This window comes from Psittacula echo, assembly GCF_963264785.1.
Source record: "Psittacula echo genome assembly, chromosome: 4".
Taxonomy (NCBI): domain Eukaryota; kingdom Metazoa; phylum Chordata; class Aves; order Psittaciformes; family Psittacidae; genus Psittacula; species Psittacula echo.
This window is the reverse complement of record NC_137738.1, coordinates 88,093,670-88,104,499: the sequence shown is the minus strand read 5'-3', so window position 1 is coordinate 88,104,499 and position 10,830 is coordinate 88,093,670. Positions and strand designations below refer to the sequence as shown.

Here is a 10,830-nt window from a genome sequence, read left to right as displayed (position 1 = left end):
TGGGCATCAGTCACAAAGGATGGTGAGCAATTGTACTGTGCATCACTTGTGTTTCTTGGGTTTTATTCCTCTATTATTATTATCAACATCATTATTATTTACTTTCTTACAATTAATAAACTGTTCTTATCTCAATCCATGGTTTTTACCTTTTTCTGACTCTCCTCCCCATCCTACTCAGGGAGGAGGGAGCAAGTGGCTGTGTGGTACTTACACTTGGGTAACACAGTCTAGTGTGTGGTGTCCCTGACCATGGCAGGGGGGTTGGAACTAGATGATCTTAAGGTCCTTTCCAACCCTAACTATTCTATGATTCTATGCCATTAGCACAGCCCAGGAGACTGCTGGCACTGCTTTGTGCCAGGACACACTAGTGATTTAAGTTCAGCTTATTGCTCCCAGACTCTCCAGGTCATGCTTAGTAGTGCTCCTCCTCAGCCAGTCAGTCCCATTCTGTATCACTGGGAAATCAAAATTATAGAGCAATGTAGGTGAGACCTCTGGAGGTCACCCAGTCCAACTCTTTCTCAAAAACAGTGCTAACCTTAATGTTAGATGAAGTGGCATCCATCATCTAAATGTGAAACTCACAAATGACATACACAAAACAAACCGCAGGAAGTTTTAAATTCTATTTCTAAAAAAAAAAAAAAAAAAAAAAGAAATCCTTAAAACACTATTATTATTTTCCAAGTACATCATAAGCAATAAAAGCTGGTACTATAAAAAGGTAAAGAGATGATAGCAGACGCAAAAATAATGGAAGCACTCAAAAATAATTATTCGATAATGGCACAGCCAGGGAAAGTGAACAATTTTACTGAACATGTATTAGAAAGAAGATGTGACCCTGGCTCACTTCAGTTACATTGGGAAGCAAATGGAAATTTCAGACAGCTTTTGAGCACAACAATGAAATCAAGGAAAAACTTCAGGACAGATAAAAATTATAGCCTGGAAGTGACTACAACAATGAGCATCATGACTTCTCTCCGAGGTTCAGTCTATCTTCATACTGAAACTGCTCACACCTCTCAAAGCTCTGAAAAGACTACCCAAGACCATCACTACAACAGACTACTCCAACAGGAGCAGGCTCGGAGACAGGCAGGAGATACAGTGACAGGCAGGAGATACAGTGATGACCAGTCTCTGTCCCCACAGCAGAACTCGTCAGCAGGATCTTTGCAAAGTACAGAAATTCAGTACAGGTGTCACTAGCCAACACATACGTGCACCTCCTATCTCCGCCTTGACTGAAACTCTGGTGAGCGGCTTCCCCATTCACTAGCTTACTTGTCTTCTTACAGCTCTTTCTCTCCCTAAGGAAGACAAAGAAGACATCCATTCATCCTTCCTTTTGTCCCCCAAGCTACCTGCCATGTGTCCTTGGGAGAATCTCATCTCCGCTCACATACTTGGGGTGGCAGACAGTAGTGTCCAGAGCACTGCCAGACACATGTTCATGATCATATCAGCAATGAAGAGACAGGAAGTGGGGAATGCAGAAATGGGAAAGAACAGCTTGGAAGAAGCAAGGGGAAAATCAAAAGGCAGCTCCAGTACCATCCTCCTGGAACCTTTGTTCCCTTTCAGTGAGAAAACTAGATCACCCCTATTGGGGGTCTGCACATCTTATGCTGCTGACAACTCAGATCATGCCCTCAGAACGAGTGCCAGGTGTCTCACAGCTGGCAGGAGAAGCAGCAGAAAGCATCAGTACACCCACCCTGCCTGGTAAAGGCAGCCACTCACCACTCTAACTGCAGTGTGGAACAGAAGAATCACAAAACCCAGCAAAAGCCTCCCAACTCTGTCACTGACTGCAGCCTGTGTAAAACCACCCACTCACAAAGACCTTCACTACCTCTGCCCACATCCAGATGATGCTATGAATCCCATATGAAGCAGCGAATAAAAGTTACATAGACTTTGCTACATTACTGTTGCTTAACAGTTTGGAACTGTAATGGGACAGGGATGCCCAGGTACTTCACTTGTTTGTCAAGTTTACAGATGCTGAGGTTAATGAACTTCTGCACCTGATGGCTCCATCTGGTCATAACTTTTTGAAAGCAGTTGTCGGGCAAGTCTGCAGTCACACACTGCAAGCAGCAATCCATGTGACAAATCAACATACCTGTATGGTGCAGTCAACAACTCAAGTGCTTTTGAAAACAATATATTGTAAGAATTCCCAGTTCTGCATTCAGAGACCTCTGCCAGGAGATCAACCTCAAGGACACCCAAAGAAATATCAGAGCTTCACATACTCTCACAAAGACCCTTAAAGACGGGATGGCCACAGATCAACATGCATGTTATGTACAAGGACAGCAAAATAACTGCAGACTGGGATCCAACAATCCAGACACGTAATCTCTGATCTCCTGATCAGAGGATGCATCTGTTGTCACAATGACCTACCTCATCACACTAAGACATTTATAGCCTATTTATATTTTGCATTTTGTATATTTCAAATCATGTCTGATGACAAGAAAGTTCCTTGTAACATTTCCCCAAGAAACTGCCCGTTTAAAGTGAGGCTGTTGTAAACTGTTTCACCCACAAAACTTGAAAAGATTAGATAGCTCAAGAAAACCCCATCCCTCGTAGACAAAATCCAGTCTACAATGGAACACACTCTGCAAAGATGGGACGCTTAATATACCAAATGTAAAGAATAAAACGGTGTATAACATGGTTTGCTCAGCACAGACAGGAGAAATTTATATTTAGTTTTTCAAAGGTATTTTAAATATGGATCTTATATTGCAAAGCACTTTAGCTTCTTATGGCAGAAACAAAAAATGCATTATCACAAAAGCAAACCTGCATCATAGGATCTTAATTATACAAGACCATTTAAAAATTATCAAACTATCTGCTAATTTGAAGACTCAAAAAATAAAATAGAAGAAATGAAGCGTTTCCTGTATTTGAAAGGAACTTCAAAACCAGAAGCTCTTTTCCGTTCTGATTCTCATGGAGAACTGGAGCTGCATTTCCCTCAGCAGCAAGTATAAAAAGCACTTCCAAGTGGTCTCTAGTACAGTGTCTTAAGATCTGCTAGTGAACATGTAGGGTTACCATGAGAAACTTCATTAAGCATTTAAATTTCAGATTCCCTATCTGAATCAGCGTAAGCAGGCTTTTTACCCAGTTTGCTTTCTTCAGCAACCTAAACATAAGATAAATGTCTGGTTTTAGATATTTTCCTACGCAAAGCAAATAAAAGTTTTCAGTTGTTAAAAGGGGAAAATAAAAATCCTTTTACCAATCTGCTTTTTTTATTATTATTTTTTAATTATTTTTTTTATTTTTTCATCCAATCTACTCGGACAATACTGTAGTTTGGAAAACATTACACAGGAACCTGAATCTTACAACAGAAAACTGAGTCTGAGTTTTAGAAACTACTTAAGTTACTTCTAATAACAGAAACAGAAAAATGTATATATTATCATTGGCACTGTATGTTTCTGGTTACTAGAGTACTTCTAAAATCTGGATCTAAATGTAGCACACTGGCTCTGCAAAGAAGCTGTAAAAGGACAAACACACTTTTTTTATCTCCCTATGAAATAGCAATGTATCTGTTTGTTACCTTTTAACTATCTTCAGTTTAACACTTCATCCCCCATTAAAAAGAAAGATATCCTATCCCACACAAAAGCTCTGGTAATTCTTATGTAATCTGCTACCATCTGCTGACAAACAGTATTATTGACTTTATCCTAGTCAATCTTAAAGCAGCAACTCCTGTTCCCCTATAACAAAGTTTCCACTGCTGCTAGAGCAGCTGACAGTAAAAGCTACATGAAGTTTTTAATACAGTATGTTGTAGCCATAACAAGCCAACACTTACTAGCCACCCAGCTTGTCTGCATCACAGACTCATCACTGACCAGCATATCCTGCTCATACAGCAGCTACTTCATTCACTTCAGCTTTTTCAGATTGTTACTGTAGTCAGTTAGTGAGCAACAAGAAACTGATTCATCATTTACAAAAACCCCAAACCACTTTTTTACATTAGTGATATTACTTAGTTTTACAATGCTTTAAGTATAAGCCTCAATTGGTCTCTAGATATTGTTGTTGAGAAAAAAGACTACCAAAACCCTAAAACAAAACAGAGAAATGCATCCTTGGTTTCAGGTATCCACAATTCAGTGTGAGAAGTGTGACAGTGGAAGTAACTAGTTCACAGTGATGCCCTGTATTTGGCTATATGGTCGACTAAATGAAAACAGTATTTGTAATATTTACTTCTACATGCACGTCCAAACATTTTGAAAAACAAACAATACCCCGAAAAAAAGCACACACACAAAAAAAAAAGCTTCACATCTGGTAAGCCAAAGCATCAGTAAAAATAATTTCAAGAAAATAGAATGCAGAGCTATACATGACAGTATGGTTTCTCAGACAAAGTTAATTCTATTAAGACTCCTGAAGTCTTCTGGTTTAGTTGACAGGAATCTGAGTTTGAAATCTCTCTGTGACATGTCTTTTGAGTGGTCAGTCCTTCCAGACACACATGCATTCAGTAAAAAGGCATTGTAAATGAGAGGCTTAACCTTTGAAATGTCTTACTGATTTTCCACTATAATTATTTGAAAAAAAAATAATTAGTATTAAAAAAAGGTACAAGACATAAAAAAAATATATAAACAAAGTATTTTTCACTTAAGTTCCTGCCTGGAGTGCTCAACTGGGTTGGTTTGTCAGAAATTTCCAGCTGGGCTTGAAACACTCTTTTTCTTGCACTTCCATCCCTAAGGCAGCTGAAGCTGGACACAAGGTATTGCTGAGCAAACCACCAAAACCCCACCACCACTGCAGGGCCACCCATCCACCACCAGCCTGACTCCACTGAGCATAACATGGCAAAAAAAATACTCTTCCGCTCGCTTACTAACTTCAGTATCAAATACTAAAACTGGAACTAAAGCTTCTTCCCCTCTCCTGGACAGCCACGGGAGCTGTTCCACTGGAGGAGCGCACTTTCAGCCACAGGACCAGGAGAGTCAGTTCCGAGTTGGTGCTACCCCCGGGAGACGCAACCACTGGGGTGTGCTGACACCTGTGATTCACCCGAACACACGACCAGCCATCACCCTTTCCCCGCTCTGAGGGGACGAGGGCGGTGCCGGGAACACCACCCGCACGAGACAAACACCCCCTTCCCGCTCCCTTGCCCTGGAAACGGACAACACCCTCCCCACCGCCCAACGCCTTCCGGCTGCCGCTGCAGGGCCCGGAACCGGGGCTGGCTAAAGTCTCGCGTGAAGTGGCGGTGCCGCTGCTATGGAGGCTCCTCTCAGCAGCCCGCCTGGGCTGTCTGCTGTCCTGGCAGTAAGGAGCGGACCGGGCTGGCTGCTTGCCCGGGAGAGGGGGGATGCACCTGCCGCCGTGTGTGCAGTGGGTGTGGGTGCCCGCTCCTTCCTCAGTGGGGCGAGCTGTGGAGCGCGGTTCGTGACTGAAATGGGTCGTGTTCTGTGCGGGAGAAGGAGAGCTGGTCACTCGGGCTGCCCGGCAACAAAGCTTCTCCTTCCCTGCCTAACCCGCTTTCGCTTTGTCCGCAGAGGACAGACTGGTCCGAGCCCTGGCTGGTGGGTCTGGCAGTTTTCCACGTCCTGTGCTTCCTGCTGACGTGCGCCTCTTTCCAGCACTACCGGGTGCAAATAGGGCACTTCCTCTGCATGGGTGAGCGCTGCGGTCCTGCGTCCGGGAACTGCTGATTGGGGGGTGGAGGGCTTGGGCGTTCTTAAAACTGCTAAAACTGTCAAATAGCTTCTTTTGGTCACTTACTGGTTTCTCCATGTGCTTGCAGAGCTCACGGTTTTATAGGTTGTAGCAGGTAAAGTGCATGGAAATTATCTTGTAGCAGTGACTGTCTCTATGTATGATAGACTGTTGTAGAGGCTGCTATGCCCTGTAAACACATATTTATTTAATTTCTAAGATTGTATGAAGTAGTGACTTTATGCTCTGGCCTTAGTGAGGATCTGGGATAGGTAAGGTTTCTGCACGGTAAATACTGTGTGTATCAGCTTCCCATGAAGTTGCTGGGCTGGAGAAGCAGAAGACAGATGGGCTGAGATCCAGCACTTGCTTCCTGCTCTGCTTTATATTCTAACACTGCAGGTCAGTGAAGATGTTCAGCTTTCTGCAGGACTCATTCCTGGAGCAGGTTCACCATATGCCCCACTGACAACCGTGATAATGGCACAAGAAGGAGCAAAGCTGATTTGGGACGTTGCAGTAACAGCTGGTGTTATCAGGCTTTAGCCTGAAAATCCATAGTGGCCTTGCCTAGCCAAAGTCATGTCTTTGTGGCTGACTGGCTGAAGATCTAGTAGCTTTGCAGAGGGTGGTTGGTTTAGTTCAGATGGTATGTATTACGAGCATGTACCTTGATTCTAGCAATGGATTAGATTTTCTGGTGAGTTGGGTTTTTTTACAAGGTACCTCAGTTCTGTTGTGCTTGTCCACCTAGTGGAGGAATAATGAGCAATTGGAAGAGATTGCAGGCAAAATGCCACTTGAATACTATTTTGATGTTTTAAAATACCACTTTGTGAACTAGTGAAGTTAGTAGAGAAATTATAGCTTCCTCTTAACTAAAGCTAAGGTTTCAATAATATTAAGTACCCCCAAAAAGGAATCTAGAAACCTTAGTAATTTTCTTGACATCCACTTGTAACTGTAATTTAAAATGATCTACAGAGGGCAAACTAACAATGTGAGCTTGGTGATACATTAGGCTCTAAAGTTCCCTGGAGGAATACATGGGTTTCTTTCTTAATCTTAGACATTCAGAACTCCCAGTGACAGGCTGTTATTTTAGACTCTTTATCTAAAGTATTCTCAGTGTTACTAACACTAATTTGAATGCCCAAAGCCTGACTGCATTGAAAAGTGCAGCAGAACTGATCATTGCTGGATTTTTAATCCAGCTAAAATGTAAATTTGCTGTTCACATGAGTAGTGCATAAAAATATCTGTATTGATCCAAGCCTTGCTTGTACCTGAAAAACTGAACCACTTGTGATATATCTGCAATATAAATAAATTTGTATTATAGATAGCCAGAAGTAACTGAGGAAATGATGAAATTATCACATTGGTTTACCTTGGCAGCTGAGCAGCTATAGATATGTTTATACTGTGCAGTACCAAGCAGAGATAATCCAGATGATACCAAAACAAGATAGCATGCCTTCGTATCACCAAACTAGTTTCACTGCCTTGTGCAGGTCACCTTTAGCTGCTGAATCTGTTTTGTTTGGGGTTTGTTTGTTGTTTTTTTTTTCACTTTGCTCCTTGTGGAATGTGATGCAAGGACAAACTTAAAATTCTGTAGCTGTATTGCTTCGCTGTTAAAAATGTGATTGCTCTAAATTTTCTTATTGTCTTGATAGCTTCATGTTGCATGTGATTGTTGAGTAAGAGTATGCTAATTTTCACCTGATGGTAGTGGACTACTCTGCTATGCACCTGTTCAAAGTTTGTGTTTTACCAAAATGGTTTTACATAACTAGTACCATAACTTCAGATAATAATGTTAGATATAGCAGTGTGACACCTTAACATCTAAAATGATAACTTAGTTCCATACCAATTTTGGGAAATGCAGGCATTTATTTTTACAGCTATAACTCGGAAGTAGTCACCAAGAAGACTGCTGGAAAAAAACGGTGATTTTAAAAAATTATGTATTTACTTTATTCATTTGTATGCTGAGCTCTTTCTGGTAGGATTTTATGTTTGTTTATTTGTAATATAGTGGGTATGTTTTATGGTCACTTTTTACTTCTCAGTGACTGTATGGGATGTTTAAATCAGAATTGGTTTTATGCAGTTAAATGTGTAATTTGGTCTTCTGAGGATCAAGGAATTCTAATGTCTGGTATATATACAGCTGTAGTGTACATGGCAGAACCGATGGCAGTTTATTTTTAAAGAAATACTGAATCTAATAATTTTCTTTTGTTGTACAGTGGGCTTAGTGTCCTGCGCTGAATATATAAATGAATTAGCAGCCATGAATTGGAGGTAAATGTTTTCACTTTCATTTTGCGTTTAAATGAATGTTCTAAAAATACTCTTTTTTCATATAATACCCAGAAAGCATTATATTAAAGGGTCACTCATGCCTCATCAGTCGAATGTGATGGCAGAGGGTCCATTGCGTTGACGAATATAAACCTTATGAACACAACTATACAGTACGATTAGCTTATAAGATAATTTTCAATAGCTAGCATGTGTTTAAGCAGCATTCTGCTGCTTAAAATGTATGATTTTATGGATGGATGTAAACTGACTAGTCAGAGACCTAAGAGAAAAGTAGATAAGAGTATGATGATTAAGAGGAATAGGATGTGAGCTTTGATTTATTTGTTTGTTGGGATTTCTTTGGTAGCTATTCATGTTTAAATAAACTGAAATTAAGCAACACTTCTCAAAAATATCACTGCTATTTTATATACTTTTACACATAAAAAACATTAACATCTGTTTTACTAAGCCTATGTATCAGTATTAAACTGGTGGCTTATTTTCGTAAACACTCAAGTAAGCTTTCCTTGATGTTACTGGAAATCGGGCATTTAATGCTGCTTTAAGCAGGTATCTTATTGTAAGTCTTCATGTGGGATTGAGTGTGCCCTCAGTAAGTTTGCCGATGACACCAAGCTGTGTGGTTCAATTGATACGCCAGAGGGAAGGGATGCCATCCAGAGGGACCTAGACATGCTTGTCAGGTGGGATGATGCCAACCTTATGAAGTTTATGCCAAGTCTTTATGAAGACCATGCCAAGTGCAAGGTCCTACACCTGGGTCGGAGCAATCCCAGGCATAGCTACAGGTTGGGCAGAGAAGAGATTCAGAGCAGCCCTGCAGGGAAGGACTTGGGGGTGTTTGTCAATGAGAAAATGAACATGAGCCGGCAGTGTGTGCTCGCAGCCCAGAAAGCCAACCGTATCCTGGGCTGCATCAAGAGGAGTGTGACCAGCAGGTCGAAGGAGGTGATCCTGCCCCTCTGCTCTCGTGAGACCTCACTTGGAGTATTGTGTGCAGTTCTGGTGTCCTCAACATAAAAAGGACATGGAACTGTTGGAACAAGTCCAGAGGAGGGCCATGAGGATGATCAGGGGACTGGAGCACCTCCCGTATGAAGATAGGCTGAGAAAGTTGGGGCTGTTCAGCCTGGAGAAGAGAAGGCTGTGTGGAGACCTCATAGCAGCCTTCCAGTATCTGAAGGGGGCCTACAAGGATGCTGGGGAGGGGCTCTTCATTAGGGACTGTAGTGACAGGACAGGGGTAACGGGTTCAAACTTAAACAGGGGAAGTTTAAATTGAATATAAGGAAGAAGTTCTTTACTGTTAGGGTGGTGAGGCACTGGAATGGGTTGCCCAGGGAGGTTGTGAATGCTCCATCCCTGGCGATGTTGAAGGCGGGGTTGGACAGAGCCTTGGGTGGCATGGTTTAGTGTGAGGTGTCCCTGCCCATGGCAGGGGGGTTGGAACTAGATGATCTTAAGGTCCTTTCCAACCCTAACTATTCTATGATTCTATTATTCTATGGTTCTGTGTTTCAATTCAGACATACACAACCTAAATTACTGCTTTGCTGCAGTTGGTATTTCTGTTATCCTTTCTAATATGAGTAAATAAAATACCTCAGAAAATAATTGCAGACACTTCAGGATAAGCTTGTTTTCTGAGGCACAAATATATGTACTATTGTCACGTTAGTAAGTTACTTTATCTATGGTGATTTTATTTAGGTTTTGTGCAGTAAAACTTTAGAGAAAAGACTGGTTTTGTAATAAATATTCATAACTAACTTGTGAGAGATTTACTGTCTTTTTATTCTGACTTAATACAGTAAAACGGTGGCCTATGCTTGCGGATCCCAAAAAGTAGGATAATTTGTACAATTTCTGTGTAGAGTAGTTAGTGTGAATGTTTAATGCCGTGTGAACTACACTGAGTAAAGCTTCCTCTTTTATTTCTTTCAGGCTGTTTTCTAAATACCAATACTTTGATTCAGGAGGAATGTTTATTTCACTTGTATTTTCAGCACCACTGCTGGTGAATACTATTATAATTGTGGTATGTATGTATTTATATATATGGATGCTTTCATTTAATTGATAAGTAAATGTATGTGGAATAGTTAAATTTAATAGTTTACTTACTTTTCAGGTCAGCTGGCTTTACAAAACTTTGAATGTAATGACTGAACTGAAGACCCTACAACAGAGAATGAAAGCAGAAAAAGAGAAAAAGAAGTGAAAGCACCTAACGCTATTTTAATTGTAATACTGCTGGTCTAGGTAGTCACTCCTTCTGTATTTTTATCCAGAAACAGCAGTATTTTTGTGTCTGATGACAAGAAGACTTTGCAACCTGTGACAGTGAACAATGAGGTGAAATCAGGCATCTGCCACACATATTCGAAATAGCTGTGAAATGGAGAAACCCAGTTTTAGGAGGTCTTTGTGCCCTTCAATGTAAGATAGTTTTCCACCATGACCAAGGCTATTAGCATTGGTGAGACACAGTCTTCCAGTCTGTTTCTGTTTGCCTATGCATTCTTAAACTGTCTTAACTGTGTGCTTATCAAAGTATCCAGTCTTCTGCTCCTTAAGCCAATTGGAGCAGTGTTGTGAATTCCAGTAAATGAGGGATTGTATTCACAATACCTCAGGAATCCATGCTTCTGTGAAGCATTTAACTTCTTTATAAATCAAGTTTCATACCATATATTGTGTGCCAGTAGCATTTTATAAATAAAATTATCCACTGTA

General features: G+C 41.0%; 1 protein-coding gene across 1 annotated transcript; it reads left to right on the top strand.

Annotated features, from left to right (window-relative positions):
• Positions 1–5,316: 5,316 nt before the first annotated feature.
• Positions 5,317–10,315, top strand: TMEM18 (transmembrane protein 18; the record flags this gene model as incomplete). Its single annotated transcript, XM_080616936.1, has 5 exons — positions 5,317–5,364; positions 5,595–5,715; positions 8,013–8,067; positions 10,039–10,132; positions 10,226–10,315. 5 exons carry the CDS (start codon positions 5,317–5,319, stop codon positions 10,313–10,315), a joined length of 408 nt encoding a protein of 135 aa, XP_080473062.1.
• Positions 10,316–10,830: the final 515 nt, after the last annotated feature.